The sequence below is a fragment of the Chiloscyllium plagiosum genome, unplaced genomic scaffold (genome assembly GCF_037043375.1).
Source record: "Chiloscyllium plagiosum isolate Xiang-an unplaced genomic scaffold, Cpla_swu_hap1 HiC_scaffold_45, whole genome shotgun sequence".
Taxonomy (NCBI): Eukaryota; Metazoa; Chordata; class Chondrichthyes; order Orectolobiformes; family Hemiscylliidae; genus Chiloscyllium; species Chiloscyllium plagiosum.
Window position 1 is genome coordinate 9,864,219 of NW_028270183.1, and position 22,540 is coordinate 9,886,758.

The 22,540-nt window shown below is 41.2% G+C and overlaps 1 protein-coding gene across 1 annotated transcript; it reads left to right on the forward strand.

Annotated features, from left to right (window-relative positions):
- The first annotated feature begins 14,569 nt into the window (after window positions 1–14,569).
- prdx2 (peroxiredoxin 2) lies at window positions 14,570–21,565 on the forward strand. Its single transcript, XM_043694917.2, has 6 exons — window positions 14,570–14,592; window positions 17,535–17,652; window positions 19,238–19,391; window positions 20,250–20,372; window positions 20,734–20,864; window positions 21,274–21,565. Exons 2-6 carry the CDS (start codon window positions 17,547–17,549, stop codon window positions 21,357–21,359), a joined length of 600 nt encoding a protein of 199 aa, XP_043550852.1. The 5' UTR covers window positions 14,570–14,592; window positions 17,535–17,546; the 3' UTR covers window positions 21,360–21,565.
- The last annotated feature ends 975 nt before the right edge of the window (window positions 21,566–22,540 follow it).

The following is a 22,540-nucleotide window of genomic DNA, read 5'->3' on the forward strand; positions in this document are numbered from 1 at the left end:
CAATCCAATTCTCCCTTGAAAGTCTATTTGAAACTTCCTCCAACATGCTTTTGGGCAATGCATTCCAGATATCAAGAACTCACTGTGCCGTAAAGCTTTCATTGAATTCCTACAGTAAGCAAGCAAGCCATTTGGCCTATCATGTCCACACCAAATCTCCGAAGAGCATCCCACTCAGACCCACCTCTCTACACTATCCCTGTAACATGCATTTCCCATGGCTAGTCCACCCAACCTGCAATCCTAGACACTACGGGCAATTTAGCATGGCCAATCCACCTAGCCTGCATATTTTTTGGACCAAGGGAGGAAACTAGAGCACCTGGAGGAAACCCACATAGATACAGACAGAATGTGCAAACTCCACACAGACAGAGGGTAGAATCAAACCTGGGTCCCAGGCACTATGAGGCAGCAGAGCTAACCACTGAGCCACCATGCTGCCCAAAACTTTTCTCAGGTTTTCTTGCCCTTTTCCTTAACATTGTATTGCTCTTGTTCTTAGTCCTGTGGCTTATAATTTTATCAGCTTTCTGGTCATTTCCTATCTTCTCTAGGTACATCAAGGAGTGACCTGATGGAGCTATTTAAGTTTATGAAAGGGTTCAATAAAATTGGCACAGAGAAGATGTTTCCACTTGAAGGTGAGATCAAACTACAGGCCACAAAAATATTGTAGACAACAATAAATCCAGTAGGGAATTCAGGAGAAACTTGTTTACACAAAGAATAGTGAGAAATTGGAACTCGTGTTGAGATAAAGTGTGAAAAGCGATCTTGGATAAAACATAAGAGGGAGGGAAAAAATAACAGAAGGACACAATTAGAAAATGAGATGAAAAGGGGCAGGAGGACATTTGTAAGCTGTATAAACACCAGGATAAACCAGTTGAGCTGAATTTCCTGTATCTATGCCAGAAATTCTATTGAATTCTAAGTAACCAAGCCTGTCTTTCCATTGCTTGACTACATTTTCGTCTGATGATCTGAAATCTGAGGGTTGCATCAACTTTGATGGCCCTTGCACCTTTGCAATCATGTTACAAACCAGGAGAGATGCCTTTTGGACTTTTACCAAAACTGTTGCTCAACAATTCAGTGAAACTGTTCCCCACCCTGCTGGTTTATCTATTAGCCCTCAGAACATGAAAGCTTGCCTTCTTTTGCTTCCGCCAACCCTAAGTAAAATAATCTTGGAAAAACAAATATCACCTCCCCCATTCTGTTCCACAAATAATGTATAGTTTCATTCCTGGTAGATGTTGGCACCCTAAAGAGGAAGAACAAAAGCCTTACATTTGTATCTTGCCGTACATGATCTTAGATGTGCCAAAGCATCATGCAACTGACAAAATACTTTTAAAATGTGTGGTCCCTTCAAAATGCAGACAGTACAGGGGTAGCAAAGTTCTGTTTGCTAATATACCATGTTTCCCTCCCCAATACTCCCAGTGCCTCATCCCCCTCTCATGGTACCTTCCCATGCATTTGCAGAGGGTGTAACACTTGCTCTTTTATCTCCTCCCTACTTATTGTCCACTCTTTCCAAATAAAGCAGTGGTTTACTTGTATCCATTTTAGTCTAGTCCACTGTTTTCATTGCTCACAATGCCCTACACAGGGCAAACTAAACACAGACTGGATGACCAATGTGCAGACCACCTTCACTTAGTTCGTAGGTATGACCCCAACCTTCCAGTTGCTTGCTATTTCAATATGACATCTTGTTTTCATGCTCACATTTCTGCCCTAGATCTGCTGCACAGTTCCACTAACATAATGTGGAGGGATATCACCTCATTTTCACTTTGCCACTTCACAAACTTCCAGACTCAACAACAAGTTCAAAAGCTTCAGAACCTGATTCTTACCCACCTTCCACCCACTCCCACTTCCATCCTCAAAAATTGCTTTGTTTTCATGGTCTTGCTGTCAATAAAGCTAACATACACTCTGCTATCAGCACTTACTGCTAACGCCTACTCTGGATCTATGTTTTGTATGTTCTCTGCAACCATTACCATTTCCTATGCTCTTTGTTCTGTGACATGTTTGATCTGTACTCTCCCTCAGTCACTAACCTTCTCCTGATCTTCCCTTCTGTTGCACTTGCTGCTTTCCAGCTTTTGCAATGACATAAATCTAAACACTTTCCCAACTTTCTTCACTTCTGAATTACAGTCATATTTGACTCAAAATATATACTCTTCTCCTGTCTCCACTGATGCTGTCAGACCTGCTCTGTCTCTGTATTTATTTTGCGGTCTTTTGCTTTTGTATTTTGCTTTTCTGGCTTTGGGCAAGTTCATTGTCACTTAAATAGCCAAACTCAAAATAAATATGTAATTTTTGGATTGAGTCTTTATTCACTGTAATATCTTCCCTGCCCTTGGGGGATTTTAACAATGATTATGTTTATATATCCTCAGTTTTAACACATAATATCTGGAAACACTTTGGCTACACCTTGTGTCAGTTAGTACTGGCTTAGTTGATAGCTCTCTCACCATTGACTTGACAAGTTCAATTCCCACTCCAGGACTTGAGCCAAAAGATCATGGCTGCCACTTTGGTACATTACTGAGATTGTGCTGAACTGCTGCAAGTGCTGTCTTTCAAATGATATAGTCATAGAGTCATACAGCATGGAAACAGGCCCTTCGGTCCAATTAGACCATGCTGAACCATGTTCCCAAACTAAACTTGTCCCACCTGTCTGCATTTAGCCCACATCCCTCCAAAGCTTTCCTATTCATGTATTACCCAAATACCTTTTGAACGTAACTGTATCTCATCTACTATAGAGTCATAGAGATGTACAGCACGGAAACAGACCCTTTGGTCCAACCCATCCATGCCGACCAGATATCCAAACCTAATCTAGTCCCATTTGCCAGCACTTGGCCCATATCCCTCTAAACCCTTCCTATTCATATACTCATCTAGATGCCTTTTAAATATTGCAATTGTACCAGCCTCCATCGCTTCCTCTATTAACTCATTCCACACACGCATCACCCTCTGCATTGAAACATTGCCCCTTAGGTCCCATTTATATCTTTGCCCTCTCACCCTAAACCTATGCCCTCTAGTTCTGGACTTCCCCACACCAGGGAAAAGACTTTGTCTATTTATCCTATCCATGCCCCTCATGATTTTATAAACCTTTATGAGGTCTCCCTCAGCCTTCGACGCTCCAGGGAAGATAGCCCCAGCCTGTTCAGCCTCTCCCTATAACACAAATCGTCCAACCCTTGCAACATCCTTGTAAATCTTTTCTTAATCCTTTCAAGTTTCACAGCATCTTTCCGATAGGAAGGAGACCAGAATTGCATGCAATATTCCAAAAGTGGCCTGACGAACGTCCTGTACAGCTGTAACATGACCTCCTAACTCCTGTACTCAATGCTCTGATCAATAATGCCTTCTTCACTATCCTATCTACCTGCGACTCTACTTTCAAGGAGCTATGAACCTGCACTCCAAGGTCTCTTTGCTCAGCAACACTCCTTAGGACCTTACCATTAAGTGCATAAATCCTGCTAAGATTTGCTTCCCTAAAAATGCAGCACCTTACATTTATCTGAATTAAACTCCATCTGCCACTCCTCAGCCCACCACCTCAGCCCGCCTTGCTGATATATATGGTCGCTGCTTTCCTTCCCGGCTGCCCCTCTGGTCCTCGTCACTTCCCACGCTGCTCCCGCTCCTTCTGTGAAAGGGAAAACACCGCTGTCTGCTACTGGTAAGTAATTTATTTTTTAAAACTGCCTTACCTTAGCTGCAGTCTTCTGGGTTTGTCTTATCTCCGCTGCTGCTCGCACTCAAAAATTGTATGTCCGGTAAATAATTTTTTTTTTGAGTATATTTAAGTTAGAGGTTGATAGATTTATAACTACCTTGGTGTAAGCCATTGTGAAGATGGGATGGGTATAAGACATTAAAGTATTTGATTAGCCATGATTGTTTTGAATGGTGAATCAGATTCAATGGGCTGAATGGCCTATCCCTGTTTCTATGCCACTTTGTTATTGAAAACTTCATGGTTGGAGGGTGAAGATGATTGCTTTCCATGGAGCTTACAATGAGATATTGAGGCATGCTGTCCAAAGTGCCCACAGAAGATGCCAGTCAGTTGCAGCTGCCTGAAACCTGCATAGACTTTCGAGTTGGGAATTGTCACCACCTTGTTTCTCTGCACTGCCAAAGAAAATAACAGACAGTGTATAAATGAGATGAGATTAGGTAGTAGTGATGTCGAGACCACTTACTGCTCATTAACATAGTTCTTCATCTAATCAATAAGACCTTGAGTGAAAAATTAAATCTCCTTTTTGCTGATGTAGAAAATCTCATTATTAATTCCATTCTCATCATATTTTCCCAGTTGGTTCTATTGCCCTATTTCTCAGGGCCTTGGAAAATTCCACCCAACATTTCATCTCTAACATATGAAGATCCTCATAATGGTGCGAATCTGACAGGAAATGGTGACCTTTTCATGTCTTCTGGTTGCTGCCTGATTGGTTTCATTGCCCTTATGTGAAATCACAATTTTAGCTCAGACTGGCTTTGTCCAATATACGTGTGTTTCAGGAAACTTGGCAACCTGTGTATGCCAAGTGATCAATACGGCCATTTCTAAGTCATTCATTCCCTTATTAAAGTCAATTCCTTCCACAAGAGCCACAGGCGTTAAATGAACCAATGGAATTTGAAGATCAATAGTCCCTCCTTTTTTATCGATCTGGCAGGTTTGCAACAATAAATCCAGGCTTCCTGGTGTTGCTTCCATTTCATTCTACACAGAAACCACTCTCTCTGTAAAAATGTTGACCCTCGTGTCCTTTTTAAATCTTCCTCCTCTCAGCTTAAAAATATGCCCCCTAGTTTTGAACTCCCTCCACCCCTGAGGGAAAAGATCTTTGCTAATCATCTTATCTATACCTCTTACGGATTTTAGAAACCTCGATAACATCACAAACTCCTACAGTTCAGTGAAAAAAGTTCCAGCCTATTTTTATACCTCAAACCCTCCATCCGTGGCAACATCCTGGGAAATCCTTTTCTGAACCCTTTCTGGTTTAATCCTTCCTATAACAATGTGACTAGAACTGCACACAATACTCCAGAAGAGGCTTCACCGATGTCCTGTGCAACTTCAACATGACATCCCAACTCCTATACTCAAATGTCTGAGAAATGAAGGCAAGTGTGCCAAATGCCTTCTTAGCCACCCTGTCTTGAGAAGTTAAACTAAGGCTGAATTCCCTGCTCGGGTAAATGATCAGATGGCACTATTTTAAAGAAGAACAGACAAGTTATTCTGAGTGTCCTGCCTTACATTTATTCCTCAATCAGCATCACAATAAACAGTTCTTTTGATCATTTGTGGGAGCTTGCTCCGTGCAGAATGGCTGTGCCATTTCCTACATTACAACAGTGACAACACCAAAAATCCACCACTGGCCGTGAAGTGCTTGGGATGTCTTGTGGAGTTGAAAAATATTATATAAATGCAACTTGTTCTTCTTTGCCTCACGTAAATTTTGATTTCTTTAAAGTCAAATGGACCATCAATGTCTGAAAAGGCATTTCATTGAGAGTCATAGAATACCACCCAGTTGGTGTAACTGCCCAGAAGAAAAATTCTATTGAAATAATTTGGATTTAATAAACATCTTCCATGTAGCAAAATATCCCAAGGCAACCCATTGTCTTCATGGGCTTGGCAAACACATTGTATAAAGAATTTGACAGGTGCAGAAAGGCTCAGCAGATCAGTTAAAGAGTCTAAGTGCATTACAGATGAGGATTTCAAGTTGTTCACACATAGAACCTCCTGCTCCCAGAAAACTGTTTGTCCAGTAAGTAGATGTTCCCCTTCAAATTAAAAATAATAATGAAAAAAGATTATTGCGCGCACCAAAGACTAAATGCTTCATGACTGTTTAATTTCTAAAGAAGCTTTCCTGCTGAAATTCTGACGGCTGAAGACAGATGCAATGAATATAGCAGGTTATACGACACACCCATGGGTGTTCAGTTCTGTCAGTGTCTATTTCTTATCTCAGCAAGCCAAGAATGTGCCATTGCTCCTATCTATAGGATGCCACAAGAAGTGTCATAACACAGGGTTAACTGAAGCAACACAATCAAACAAGGCACCTTTACAATATACTGACACATAATGTAGTTTTACAGGAGCTACAGGAAATATTTGCAGAGCTTTACTGGTCCTATGGTATATTCAAAGCATCTGATGCAACTTCAAAATTTAATTAACTTGCTGTCTAAGGCCTCTTAACCGTAGTGCACTGAGGGGCTGGAAACTAAATAGAATACAGAGCATAGAACAGGAACAGTTCACAATGTTGTGCTGAACATGATGCAAAATTAAACGAATCCCTTCTGCCTGCCATTGGTCCATATCCCTCCATTCCTTGTATATCCATGTGCTTATCTAAAAGTCCCTTAAATGCCCCAAGTGTGTGTGCCTAAACCAGAACCACCCCTGGCAGCACATTCCAGACTCCGACCACTCTCCTTGTAAAAAAACTGGCCTCTCACATTCTCCTCTGAACTTTCCCCCTCTCACCTTAAATGCATGCCTGCTAGTATTAGACATTTCAACTCTGGGAAAAAGATTCTGACCATCAATCCTATCAATGCATCTCATAATTTTATAGACTGCTATCAAGTCTCCCCTCAGCCTCCGCTGCTCAAGAGAAAACAACCTGAGTTTTTCAAGCCTCTCATAGTCATCGAGTCATAGAATTGTACAGCACGGACACAGACCCTTTGGTCCAAACCGTCCATGCCGACCAGATATCCCAATCCAATCTAGTCCCACCTGACAGCACCCGGCCCATATCCCTCCAAACCCTTCCTATTCATATACCCATCCAAATGCCTCTTAAATGTTGCAATTGTACCAGCCTCCACCACTTCCCCTTGCAGCTCATTCCATTCACGTACCACCCTCTGTGTGAAAAAGTTGCCCCTTAGGTCTCTTTTATATCTTTCCCCTCTCACCCTAAACCTATGCCCTCTAGTTCTGGACTCCCCCAACCCAGGGAAAAGACTTTGTCTATTTACCCTATCCATGCCCCTCATGATTTTGTAAACCTCTATAAGGTCACCCCTCAGCCTTCGACACCCCAGGGAAAACAGCCCCAGCCAGTTCAGCCTCTCCCTGTAGCTCAAATCCTCCAATCTTGACAACATCCTTGTAAATCTTTTCTGAACCCTTTCAAGTTTCACAACATCTTTCCGATAGGAAGGAGACCAGAATTGCACACAATATTCCAACAGTGGCCTAACCAATGTCCTGTACAGCCGCAACATGACCTCCCAGCTCCTATACTCTGACTAATATTCTGACCAATGAAAGAAAGCATACCAAACGCCTTCTTCACTATCCTATCTATCTGCGACTCCACTTTCAAGGATTCTCTAATCCAGGCAGCATCCTGGTAAACCACTTCTGCACCCCCTCCGAAGCCTCCACATGCCTCCTGTAATGTGGCAACCAGAATTTAACACAATACTCCAAGTGTGGCCTCAACAAAGTCTTATAAAGCTGCAACATGATATTTTGACTCTTGTACTCCATTCCCCGACCAATAAAGGCAACCATGCCATACACCTTCTCCACCACCCTATCTACATGTGTGGCCACTTTCAGGGACTTTAATTTCAAGATCTCTCTGTACATCAATGCTGTTCAGAGCCCTGCCATGAACTGTATACTTTTCCTTAACATTTGATCTTCCAAATTGCAACACCTCACATTTACCCAGATTAAACTTCATCTGCCATTTCTCAGTCCATATCTGCAACTGATCTATATCCCACTGTATCCTTTGACAACCTTCTATCCAGAACTCCATCGAGCTTTGAGTCTTCTGCAAACTTACTAACCCAACTATCTACAATTTCATCCAAAAAATTAATATATATCATAAACAGCAGAGGTCTTAATACGGATCCCTGCAGAACACCCCTGGTCATGGACCTCCAGCAGAAAAACACCCTTCCACCACATACCTTTTATGGGCAAACCAATTCCTGAAGAAGGGTTCATGCCCGAAATGTCGATTCTCCTGCTCCTTGGATGCTGCCTGACCTGCTGCGCTTTTCCAGCAACACATTTTCAGCGCAAACCAATTCTGAATCCAAGTGCCAAGTTACTGTGGATCGCATGCAACTTAATCTTCTGGATGAGCCTACCTTGTCGAAAGCCTTACTAAAATCCACTGTTGTATCCTCTTCGATCACTTTCAACACCTCCTTGAAAAATTCAACCAAGTTAGATTTCCAGCCCTGCACAAAACCATGCTGAATGTCCTTAATTAGGCCATGCCTTTCCAAATGCATGTAAATGCTATCCTCAGGAATTCTCTCCAGTAGCTTCTCAACCACCAAAGTGAGACTCACCGGTGTATAATTTCTTGGATTATCCCTACGTTCCCTCTTGAACAGAGGAACAACATTAGCCATTTGTCAGTCCTTCGGGACCTCTCCAGTGGCAAGCAAGGATACAAAGATCTTGGTCAAGACCCCAACGATCTCCTCTCTTGCCTCTCTCAATAATGGGATATATACCATTGGGCCGTGGGAACTTATCCCCCCTTAATGCTGTTCAAGAGATCCAATATCACTTCTTTCTTGATCTCAAAATGCCCTAGCACATTAGTATGTCCACATTAATCTCGCTAGCCTCCATGTCCCTCTCCTGGGTGAATATCAACACCAATAACTCAGTTAGGATCTCGCCCACATCCTCTGCTTCCAAGCACAAGTTCCCTCCTTTATTCTTGAGTGGTTCTAACTTCTTCCTAGTTACCCTCTTGTTTCTAATGAATGCAGCTTCAAAATTTAGTTAACTTGTTGTTGAAGGCCTCTTAACCATAGAGCACTGAGGGGGTGTAAACTATATGCCAAATGAGGAATGTATATTATCAAGAGTATTGCAATTATACAGAGTTGCAGGTGGCATGGCGGTTCAGTGGTTAGCAATGCTACCTCACAGCACCAAGGATCTGGCTTTGATTCCAGCCCTGGGTGATTGTCTGTGTGGAGTTTGCACATCCTTCTCTGTCCACGTGGGTTTCCATTGGGTGCTCTGGTTTCATCCCACAGTCCAAAGATGTGTCGATTAAGTGGATTGGCCATGCTAAATTTCCCATAGTGTCCAGGAATGTGCAGGCTGGATGGATTAGCCATGCAAAAAACAGGGTTACGGGGATAGGGTAGACGGAGTGGGTCTGGGTGGGCTGCTCTTCAGAGGGTCAGTGTGGACTCGATGGACTGAATAGCCTGCTTCCACACTGTAGGGATTCTGTAATTCTACTTCAGAGTGTATTGCAAAAAGTTTGCTTCTGTTTATTCATTCATGGGATGTAGGCATTACTGGCTGGGCCAGCATTAATTGTCCATCCCTAGCTTGAGAGTCATAAGACATAGGAGCAGAAGGAGGCTGTTCAGCCCATCAAGTCTGCTCTGCCATTCAATCAGATCAAGGCTGCAATTCTGTAATTTTCAAGTGAAAATGTACTCTTTCCAATTTTATGAATAAAGTATATTTTGTGAGGAAAAATTGAATTAATTAATCACAGCAACAGGGCAGAATTTTCTACATTTAGACTCACAGTTTGAGTCAACACAAACTGTGCCGGTCAGAGTGCCCCGTTGTGAGATGCAGCCATAGAGATGTACAACACAGAATCAAACCCTTTGGTCCAACTCGTCCATACTGACCAGATATCCTACATTAATCTAGTCCCATTTCCCAGCATATGGTCCATTTCCCTCTAAACCCTTCCTAATCATATACCCATTCAGATGCCTTTAAAAGGTTTTTATTGTACCAACCTCCACTACTTCCTCTGGCAGCTCGTTCCATATATACACATAATGCCATTTACAAGTTCGCTGATGACACTACCATAGTCAGTCAAATCTCAGATGGCCGACGAAACAGACTACAGATGGAAGGTGGAAGACCTGGAAAAATAGTGCACTGAGAACAACCTAGCTCTCAATGCCGGCAAAACCAAGGAACTCATTATTGACTTTCAGCGGGATGTTACTCATGCCCCCCTACACATTAACAGCACAGAGGTGGAACGAGTGGAGACTGTCAAGCTCCTGGGAGTGGTCATCTACAACAAGCTTCCTTGGACTCTTCATGTGGACGCACTGGTTACACAGGCCCAACAACATCTTTTCTTCCTCAGGCAGCTGAGGAAATTTGGCATGACGGCGAATACCCTTTGCCAACTTTTATAGGTGCACCATCAAGAGCATTCTGTCTGGATGTATCACTACCTGGTATAGCAACTGTACCATTTAAGATCCAAGACCGTTCCAGCATCCTCAAAGATCCATCCCACCCTGGCAATGCTTTTCTACAACCTCTACCATCGAGGAGAAGGTACAGAAGCCTGAACATATGCACCAGCCGATTTCAAAACAGTTTCTACCCTACTGTTGTTAGAATACTGAATGGACTCACAATCTCTTAACATTCACCTGTACCTGTGTTTTTGTTTTGGCCACTGTTTACCTATTATTTACTTAACTATGCTACTTAACTGTGTGATCTGCCTGTATTGCTCGCAAGACAAAGCTTTTTACGGTGCCTTGGTACATGTTACAATAAATTCAATTCACATACCACTGCATGAAAAAGCTGTCCCTTTTAAATCTTTGCCCTCTCACCTTAAACCTATGCCCTCTAATTTTAGACTCCCCTCCCCTGGGGAACTCTTCCCAGATTAAGGCTTTCCTCAATTAAGACATTTCCCTCCTCATCCAGCGAATGATTACAGACGTGACAATCTAGACATATAGGCTCTCTGCTTCACTTAAATAAACAACGGCTACAACTCCGATGTGGAGGGGAAACTCTCAGCAGCAGTGGCTGGCTCATGGACATTGAAGGAGTTGGAGGAGGCCTCATGAGCTACCAAGACTCGTTCAGGTACCTATCAAAGCTTTGCCCTGGAGGGTGAGCCGGGTGTCCCATCCACGCATTGAAAACCCTTGTGGCAGTCTCTGTTAATCAATAAGTGGTCAGTTAAATATGCAGATGAGCCATCAAGTGGTGCCATGCAGGCATTCTGTATATGTGCTAATTTTCCTGTGGAAGGAATGTATGGACTCATTAATCTGACTTAGAAATTACCCACCCCCTGAGCCAGACCTCACCACCCCTGACTTCTCCCCATCCCCAAGTCTCGGACAAAAATAATTCTCTGCTGCATTATTTTATTTTGAATCACCTGATGACTGCACCCAAAATGCTGCCAAAATAGAGTCACAGTTACGGCACTGCAAATCACCTCCAACACTGAAAATACCTCTTACAGCCACAATTTTTTTTCTGTACTCTGTCTTGGATTACCTAGAATCCTATAAGCCACCAATTCCTGCTGAATAGACAGTGGAGAGGTAGGTGGGAGAATGGAGATAGGGTGTGGAAGTCAACCAGATGCTAGCCTTCCATTCTTTTCTGATCCTGGATTCAGGTTCAGTTCAGGTCTGGCCAATATGGTGTATGTACTCCAGATAAGTGAGTAAGACAGTCTCACAATCCAGTTCTTAGTGAAGAACTATTGTAAAGAACTACATATAACAGAATTTGAAGAGAATTGGGCATATTCTTTTGTTACTGACAATCAATCACATGACCTAATCTTTCAACGGAGATCATTTTTAGTTGCCTACCATTACTGGCTGCATATTCAGCTGCCTAGGTCATCATCTCTGGAATTGACTCTCTTAAACTTCTTAGCTTCCCTTTCCTCACTTTCAGAGTCTAACTCTTTCAGCAAACTGTGGACCATCTGCCCCAATAACGCTCACTGTCAAAGTTTGCTTTTGAAACTCCAATGGCATGCCTTGTTGCATTAAAGGTACTCTAAAAATGTAATTTATTCTTATTAGAGGAGAAACATTTCTAACAAATAACAAACAAACGTAGTAGTTAATAATACCTAAATTACTGCTCAGTGGTTAGCACTGCTGCCTCACAGCACCAGGGATCCAGGTTCGATTCCACAGTCTAAAGATGTGCAGGATAGGTGAATTGGCTATGCTAAATTGCCCCATAGTGTGCAGGTGGATTAGCCATGCGATATTCAGGATTACAGGGATATCACAGGGGGCTGCGTCTGGATGGGATGCTGTTCAGAGGATTGGTGTGGAATCAATGGGCCAAATGGCCTGTTTCCACACTGTAGGGATTCTATTCTCTATACTAGTAGTCCTCTGTAATTTTCCTTTGTTTAATCAATTCTGTTAGCTTCTGTATGCACAACTTACATTGTACTTTCAACAAAAGACTCTAAGACATTTCACAGAGCTACAAAGAGCAAATGGGTTCCAATGCGAGTTACCAAATGTGCAAAGGATTGGCTTTATGCAAGATCTTGCATTTATTTTGCACAAGAGTCCACAAGCAACAGACTTCCTCTGGAAACTTGCCTAAGGTCATTTTTGATTTCTAATGCAATGCTGAGGGGAGCGCTGCACTTTGCAAATGCTGTTCTCCTGCTGAGACATTAAACCCCATCTATTTGCTCAGGTGAATGTAAAAGGTCCTATGACACCAATTTTGAATAAGAGCAGGTGGGTTCTCCCAGGGGTCCTGGCCAATATTTATCCCTCAATCAAAGTCACAGAAGAATATATTACCTGGTAAAGATCATTTTGCTGTTGTGAGACCTCGCTATGTGCAGATTGTCTGCTGCATTCCTGACACACAAGGACTCACTTCAGATGTACTCCATTGGCTATAAAGTGCTATGAGAAACAAAAACAGGAATTGCTGGAAAAGCTCAGCAGGTCTGGCAACATTTGTGGAGAGAAATCAAAGTTAATGCTTTGGGTTAAGTGACTCTTCCTCAAAACTGAATTGCTATGAGAAGTCCAAAGAACTTGCAAAAGACTACTACATAGAAATACATGTCTTTTGTTTCTCATGGCAACGTGTTCCAATGCTGAAACAAAACAGAAACAGCTGGAAAAACTCAGCAGGTCTGGCAGCATCTGTGGAGAAAAAGCAGAATCAACATTTCAGGCCCAGTGACCTTTCTTTTTGTTTTTTGTTTAGTATGTTCAAACAGTATTTGGCAATGCTGGAGAAAAATGTGACTCTCAGTCAAATATGACTATCTTCATCCAAAAGACACACCACCCCCTGCAATGGTGTAATATACTTGAAGACAAATTCTGACAGATTAGTTCCTCTTCCTAACCATGAACAATTGCAGTGGTCCCCACACTATTTCCAGCTAAGATCTGCTAGATCAGCAAACAACTGAGTCTTAGAATTCCTATTTTAAAAGTGAATTATGCAAGTTAAGGAATTTTGTCTTTTTTTTCAACAACTGTCTGATGTGAAACAATCAATTTAGAAATGATAGGTAACAAAAACTCAACACAGAAAAAAAATACAGTGGAGAACTACCCCAGTCTTGGCACTCATATACAAAACAACCTAGGCTGTTTTTACTAGTATATTAAATGAATGGAGAAAATGATTCGAATATATTCTTAGAAAGTTGACATACCCAAACATAGGGTAGTAAATATTTCTCAGTATTAGCCTGGTTGCCTCAGGTATGAAAAGAACAAAGTTAAGGACTCTATTAATGTGGAACTGTAAAACTGGAGTTTGATTATTTAAAATCAGTCTGATTACTAGTAAGCTTCCTGTTGCTCCTTTAGCTTGGATCACACAATCCACTCAGAGAAGAAATCCGCCTACCCGTTGATTCATTTAATAAACCAGGCAAGTTGTTCAACTGCACAATGGTTTATTGCTTAGTTTACGAGAGGCTGGTCTCAATTCCAATCTCCCCTCTGTTAGTATTTCAACTTGGCATCAAGCTTGCTGAGAGTGACCCCTTCTCTCTTCCTTCGCCCATTGCTATCTGATATCCTCTCCTGATCATGCACCTCCCTCTCCTTTTCCTCATTACCCTTCTCCACTACCATCTCTCACTCTATACTACTTTCTCTCCCTCACTACCACCTACCCCCACGCTGTCGCTGTCCCTTCCTCTTTCCCTCTCTACTACTAGCCTGATCTCATCCTTCCTGTTCATACCAGCCATCTCCCTCTGTCTCACTTCCCTTACTACACCCTCTTCTTGCCTCCATTGTCTCATGTTCTCTCCAGCAATCACTGTCTCACTCTATACCACTTTCTCTCTCTTTCATTACCACACAATCATTCTCTGCCATCCACACTTTCATTCCCTTTATGAGCCACAACCTCCTTACTCTCCAGCCTCTCTCTCTCTCTCCCTCCCTGTCGCCAACACCCTTCTCTCAACAATTTTCTGGAAGTGACTAATTGTTAAAGTTGCACCAGGATAACTTGATCTTGAAACTCTAAAGTCATGCTGACGTTCACAGCGTATCTATCCCTTTAATTGTTGGAGCCGGGATGGATTTTTTGCTGAGTCATTCTGGACCCATGCTGCCTGAGATATTTAAAACCTCGCGAGTTCTGGCTCCTTATAAAAGGAAGAAGCGCGGTGCAGAGGGTTGGTTGCAAGAGTAAAGCGTGGAATTAACGTAAGTGCTGTAGAGACGATCAAAGCGCGGTGTTAGTGTTTTAAACGAAATGGCTTATTTTGTTCAGCTTGTGCGTCGTGGATTTTTGCATAGGGTTATTTCACTTTGCTAGAAGTGGAAACAGTTGATTCGTTCGTGTTTTGCATCCAATTCAGCAACAAAAATGTATTCGCAAGTCGGGAAGAAATTCCTTGTAAATTGAGTTATTGGTTGGGTTTTGATGGATTGAACGACTCTGAAGGCGGAGCTGCAGTAAAAGAATAAAGGGCGCAGTGTGATCTACATCCCCTTTGTTTAAAAACATGTCGGAGCTATTTTTTCCTCCTATTTACAAAGCGACTTTCTGGGGAAGGCCCTGTAAAACCCAGCTCAATCTCTTCATGGGTTCGACTTTTTAAAAACTCTTCGAGATCCAATTGGTATTTTTCTTTAGCTAATTGGCTGCTTTAAAAGGTACAAAAGCGCTTTGCAACTCTTCTGACTTTATATAAAACATTCCCCATTCATTTATAATCTCAATGTATCGACTTCCTGTTCAGGTTGTTACAACCTGAGCTACAAACCTTTCCTAAATCTTAAAGTATCTGCTTCCAGTTTCACCTAAAAGATTCATTCTGTTACCAGTTGGGATTTCAAGCTGGGCAATTGGTAACATTTAATGCTAATGCTAATGTTAAAGAAACAAGTGATTTGAGACCAAGCACTTGCCCCTGGGATGAATAGGGATAGAAACTTAATGTTTCTAGGAATGTTTCACTTAATATAACTTGCTGAAATAGTTTCCACAGTAATCCCAGTTTGTAGTGACAATGGCACATTCTCTGCTCAATTCTTTTCATTCTAGAAACTGAAGCATTGAGGAAATACTACTTCCTGTTAGACTCTTGCAACTGGCATACTGTTGTCTTGCAATACTTGTCATTGATTGTCATGTGTCCTCTAATCAGTATCCCTGAACTAGCACTACTTGACTGTCCAGAGTCAAGAGGAAAATCTCAGATTAAAATGCATTATTGTCGTCAGGATTTCCAGTAGGGCAAATGGAGAAAAAAAATCTTGGCAGCTTTTCCAACACCAGGATATTTTTTGACTCTTAAGACTTTGTTTGTTTAGCTCAAGTATATTTCTCTTTCAAAGTAAACCAGCTCCAGACTGACTTGCTCGCCAGTATCTGCAGTACTCAGTTTTGCCAATGTTGAGGCTGTGTTGGATGTTGAGTTTAGTTGTGAATCTGGCTGTCTTGCCCTGTGGGTATTGAACAGTTGTTGTTTTTCTACTGCTTCTCATTGGATAAATGAGAATTCAGCTGGCCCCAAGGAAGCTTGTGGCCTTCAGTGAAGTTTCATTTGAGTCAATGATCCTTATCTTGAAAGGGTCAAGATGCTCATTGATGCTGGTTGTTAGTAGAAATGCCAAATGAGAAGAGTGAACTTAATGGGTTGTTTTACCACTCAGTAAAATTGACTGGAGATAAAGGTTTTTATTAGTTTCCCCATTTGACTGTCTTTTTCTTGTAGTTAGACATGGATTGCATTCTGTAATTCACCAGATGAGACATTGTCCCAGTATGCACATTGCATGGGTTTGTTTTGACTTAACTCTAGACAATTCTCTCCTGCCCTCTGAGCCAATGCTGAGAATTTGACAGCAGATTACAACTAGAGAACGAGTTGGATCAATCAATGGCTGTTGTAGTAGAGGTCACTGCATTGGAATAGGTTGGAAATACTGACTAGTCTGGAAGCTTATGTAGTTTCCATCTGAGAACACTTGATTTTGCAGAGGCTAGCAACCTAACTGTCTTGATGCAGCTGGTACAAATATTTACAGCAATTTAAAGATCTGTAACTATGGTTTCTTATATTTTACTTAGCTTGGAACAGCTGGGTTAATCTGTTTCCTTAAATATAACTGTGCCACAATAACTTTGTACAATGCCAACTATTTTCATTTCTTAAATGAAAATGTTATGAGAAACACAACAAATACTAAAGTTCTTCTACATCTGAGAAATTCCTCAAATTCCTTGTTATAGTTGAACTTGCATGACTACTTCATTTTGTTTTTCAAATCAACCTGTCAAGTAGAGCTTGAACCTGTCTCAAGCATGGATCCTACCACTGCATCTCAAAGACTAAAAAAACCACTCTCCTGACCAGGAATCAAACTTGGGTTGTAGTAGTGACAGCCATACCATGGCTGTTTTTTGTTTTAATGGATCTGTTTTTATATCCTCAACATATGAAGGATATTGTCACTGGTGTTTTAGCTTTAGACTTAAATTTAAGTCTCTGTCCTTATCACAAATCTATATTTCCCCTCTGCTGTTCTACTCAGCAGCCAGTGGAATATACCTGGTATATTAATGAACCTGATTTATCTGTGAAAACTAGATAGTTGGGGCAACCCTTTCAAACCCATCATGAGCAACAGCCCACCTGCAAATTGTAATAGGAGGTGGGGTTATTAACATTAATTCAATAGACTGCTTAAATATAATTAAATGGTGGGTTTGGTTCACTTGATCTGCATGGGTGGGGAAAGTGAGTATGATGGATAGATGTCTGGCATCTGCAGTCCTCCCGTCCTCCTTGGAATCCAGCCTTGTGTGGTGCTGAAAAAGCACAGCTGGTCAGGCAGCATTTGAGGAACAGGAGTGTTAGTTCCAGGCCTTCATCAGAATGGGCCCAGGGTGGAGGTGAGGCTGGGGGAGGGTAGCAGAGTATGATGGGTAGGTGAAGATCTCTAGTATCTGCAGTCTTCACTTTTTCCTTGGAATCCAGTCTGTTCACTCACCTACAAACTGGATGTGCAATCCTACCAATGGGGCACTGGTTTATGCCACAGTGTTCACAATGTACCCAGGAGTGTCTTAAGTGCTAGTCATTTTCCACATGATCAAATGCTGATTTTTGTTTATCTATATTTCTCTTCCTGTACAGTTGCGATTCAAGATGTCAGCTGGAAATGCTAAAATTGGTCAGACTGCACCTGATTTCACAGCCAAAGCTGTGATGCCCAGTGGAGAGTTTGAGGACCTCACTTTGTCCAAATACAAAGGTTAATTTTTTTTTGTACTTGTAATCAATACAAAGCAGTGGAGCATGTGAACAGTTCTGCTTTGGTGTACTCCATTTCAGCAATCTTGGCAAAGCTTAACAGGACTTTGAATTTTGCTCAGATTCCAGCATTAGGACAATGTACATTAAGTACAAAGTCTGCTGAGGCCCTGCAGGTTGTATAGATAAGCTTTTTGCAATTGATTTTAAGCATGATCTAATTGAATTTTGAAAAATTGTAGTTATTTATGTCAATAGGGAGCAGCATATATTTTAATCATTCTTTCTGCCAAATGAAGTGGGACTTTGCCAAAAACCAAAGGCCAATTTAAATTCTCAACTTCATTACTTAAAGGTCCCACTGTTGTAAAAATCAGGCACAGATCCACCATTCTAACTTTAATGTTACTGTTGTTTTTGACCAGGCCAACACTTGGGTGCCTTTACCTGATTCCTTTGAGCTGAGTGCTCTGGTATGTCAGTGACAACACTGCTGTGGGTCTGGAGTCCGATTTCAGCTAAGCTAAGATTTGCCTTCCTGAAGGGTGTTGCAAAAATGTTGGTTACCATTACAACTGCCTTATAGTACAGTTTGTTTAAAAGATTGTGTATCTCTATATTGTCTGGATTTGAATCTGATTTCTGGATTACTTGGTTATCAATGCACCACTTTCCTTTTTGAAAGGAGAGGTCTTTGAGTCCAGAAAGGAGTCTCATGGCATAGGAGGCTACTTTGCATCTGTATCTGCTCTGAAAGAGTCTTACACAAGCTTACCTTGCCCCATAAGCCTGCAACATTTCTCCAACTATTTTGCAATTGCTTGTTTCCACCTTTTCGTAATTCATTCAGATCAGCTTGCCTCATCTAGATTTTTCTCTTTGCAAAGAAGCAAATGTTGGTTAGTCTTCAGTTAATGTTACTGTATCAGCCACTTTCTATAGAGCATTTCAATTTTCTCAAGCAGTGAAGAAATTCTAATTACATCTCAATGAGAAGACATTCTTGTAAAGAATTAGTCAGATGTACAGCATGGAAACAGACCCTTTGGTCCAACCTGTCCATGCTGACCAGATATCCCAATCTAATCCTAACTGCTAGCACCTGGCCCATAACCCTTCCTATTCATATGCCCATCCAGATACCTTTTTAAATGTCACAATTGTACTAGCCTCCATCACTTTCTCTTGCAGTTCATTCCATACACATACCACCCTCTGTGAAAGGTTTCCCCTTGGGTCCCTTTTTTATATCTTTACCCTCCCTTCCTTCCCCTCCCCCAACTAGCTTTCCAACTATTTTTGAATTGAACCTGCTGTAAAGCTGTATCTGATTGCATAATTAAGACCCTCCTCCTTGTTCAAATCTTTCCATTGTTGCTAAAACATTACCTCTTCCAGATTAACTTGTATTTGCCATCTTCCTTCAACAGTCTTCTATACTTTCCTCTGATCATTCTTGCTACTTGTCAATAAATATTTAGTGCACTTATCTGGACCATTCATGACGACAAGGCAACATCTAGTAACAGATTGGGTGAAAATTCTTGTCAATATCTAATATGGTACCAATTTTTTTCCCACTTCAGGAAAGTATGTTGTATTGTTCTTCTACCCCCTGGATTTCACCTTTGTGTGTCCAACGGAGATCATTGCATTCAGTGACAGAGCTGCTGAATTTCGCAAGATCAACTGTGAAGTAATTGGTGCTTCGACAGACTCTCACTTTAGCCACTTGGCCTGGTAAGAATTGTTATCTGCTAACAGGATGGTGTACAATGAGCTTGCAAATGGGTGGCTAGGGTCCATCTCCAAACTCATTTGACTGCAAGCTGGTGCAGTTAAACCTTCTGAGCTGCTTGATAGCCCAATACTGTCATTATGAATGACTTTTTTGTTCCAAGACTTTATCTGGCAGGTTGATTTCGGGCTATTTATCTAGTAGATAAAAATTTCTTAGTCAAGAGATCTAGAATAAACTGAAGAATTGTAAAAACTGTACTCAACATTGCTTGCTTAACTTTTTTGGACCTTGCATATTTTTATCCAGTTTGTGTAATATCAGGAAACAGGCACTACGTATCAATACCTATTGAACAAGCCAGTGCAAGCATAGGCCAGATGGCACTTTTTGCACTAACATTTGATTCTATGAATTGTCAATACTTGTAATACCCCTAGACTTTGGGAGGGACAAAATACACTTTATTCTTTTAATTCTATTCTTTTGATCAAGTCAACCTTCATCACTAAAAATCAAATTTTGCTAACCTGAGTCAACTTTGAAAGGGGTGATTAATTCCCTTGAGTCAATAAAGTAATAAATTTCCAGCTATTTAACAGATGTTGGTTTGGATTTAGCTATAATACTACACTTTAGGCTAGCCATACTAAACCAGCTATAAACTAGTGAAGCCAGTTTGTAACATGTTCTATTTTAATCCATTGGATCTTTGAACACAAACCACTTTTTAAAAGGAGGTAACATCATGTTGAACACTTGTGTGCCTATGCATTTGATTAAAGTGGATATTTCACTTAAATTTGGAGCGATTCTCTTTTGCATTTAAGATTAACCTATTAATACAAATGTTTCTTTAGGACCAAGACTCCTCGTAAACAGGGTGGCATTGGCCACATGGACATTCCACTGGTTGCTGACCTAACGCAGTCCATTGCCAAAGACTATGGCATTCTGAAGGAGGATGAGGGGATTGCTTACAGGTTGGTACAATATAGACTGGGTCTTGTGAAGTTTCACTTTGCATCTAATTTACCTCTTCATCTATCTTCAGTCTTAGAACTGATCATTGTTTCTGCTGACAATCTTTAATGCTATTCATTCTGTGGTGAGTCGGTGTTGATACCCAAATCAAATTCTCATTGACTTTAAGGTAGTTGTTGCTAGAGTTGGTTTCAGCAGTTCTTTTTAGCCAGAGATGCTGAAGATATTTGGAGGAAACCTCTCTCAAAGAATTGGAGGAAACCTTGTCTATCAAGGTGATCAGGGTTGATAGTTGGGGATCTTCACAAGTATTATTAATTACTTTTTGGGGTAACTTGCCACCTTCTCTCCCCTATCCAGAGGGCTCTTTATTATTGATGAGAAAGGAATCCTGCGTCAGATTACAATCAATGACCTTCCAGTTGGCCGCTCAGTGGATGAAACCTTGAGGCTTGTGCAGGCTTTCCAGTTCACAGACAAACATGGAGAAGGTAATGGTCTAGATCTCAATATGACAAAATGAAAACTAGTCTCAAGCTAAATTATCTTGTAATAGTAACTTTTTAATATTGCACTTGCAGAAAGTCACTAGGCAGCTACCTCAATGGATCACCTGGGTAATGGTAACCTTTGACCAAGTTGCACTTAAACTTTGACATAAGATTAACTTCAAAGTTTTAATTAGCATGTTATGACCAAATTTCTTGGCACCTATCTATCCTAAGATCTAGAGAAAAGCAGAATCTTGCCAATTGTGACTGCATTTGAACATTGACAAAGATCCCTTCTAGAGCAGTGACTGTTCTGCAGTAGGAAGTGGTACTAACAGGCACTTTGTATTCAACAGTGTCAGCAATCACTATGAAGTTAACTTTTTTAAAAATTTTGATCTCTCTCTAGTTTGCCCTGCTGGTTGGAAGCCTGGCCAGGACACCATCAAACCTAATGTTAACGAAAGCAAGAAGTTCTTTGAGAAACAATCCTAAACATTTCTGCTTCATCCATGCACAATATTAAATGAGGAAAGTGTATTTTTTTGTTAAGCAGGCACTTGAAGACCTAGTGTAGATTGCTGCACATTAGGATGTCGTTTTTTTTGTAAAACATTTGAGTAACAAGGTCCAACTGTGCTCCTGTGAATGTTTGTGTTTTTTTTTTAAACTGTGTGCCAGAATAAAACTTGAGAACAAAATTTGTCTTGGTGTATAATACTTGCTCAAACTGAAGGTAGTACATCCATGGCTAACATTGCATTAAAATGGTTCTTGGATCACTTCTACCCACTAGGTCACCCAGGTACACACCACAATTTCCAATAGTGGTGACTTTGTCTGCATATGTAAGCATACTACGAGTAGTGGGCTCACCTTAAGGCATCTAAGAGGCTCTCCGCTCCTTTCAAATGACTGACTGACTGTAGATTTGTACTTACAAATCTTGAGCTAGGTTAGTGAGTTCCATACACAGCCTACAAGTGTGCAAAGATTATAGCTTGAGGCTGCTAATGCTCAATGCTGTGCACCTAGAATGGTTAACAATGAAGGTGGGTGAAGGAAGAGAAAACAATCAATGTAGCACTTTGTCTTGAATTGCAGTCATATATAGGAAAATGGCAGTCAACTTGTGCAATAAGTTTCCACAACTAATAGGACTCTTCAAAAAGAACATATTGGCCAGGACAATAGAACTTGCTGTTGTTCAGCATAGTCCCATGGGATCTTTCACATCTACCTGAGCATATGATGTCTTCACATGATGTATGAAGGTGATTGCCAAAACCGTGGAGGCATTAGCCTGTTTGTGCTTGATTTACAGATTGGTTTTTGAACCTGCTCCAATCAAATGGATCAATAGTAGTTCTGCTGTCACTAAACCACGCATGGTTCAGAGGATTCCAAACTGCATTCCTGCTTTATATTGTCCAGAGATCAACTAGTACAATGATGGGAGGGTAGTTATCTTGATTCTGTTAACTGGTGATCCTCACTAGGAGGTGGCTATTTAGTGAGGGGAAGATTCTCTCCATCAGTACTCTAGGAGACCACAACCTAGCAGGCACCTACAAACATTTACTGTAGAATTAATATCTTGAGTTTGCCAGCCTGTTCTTCAGGTGCCTACCATACCATCCCCAAACCTATCTCCTGATCCTGCCATTCTGCTATCA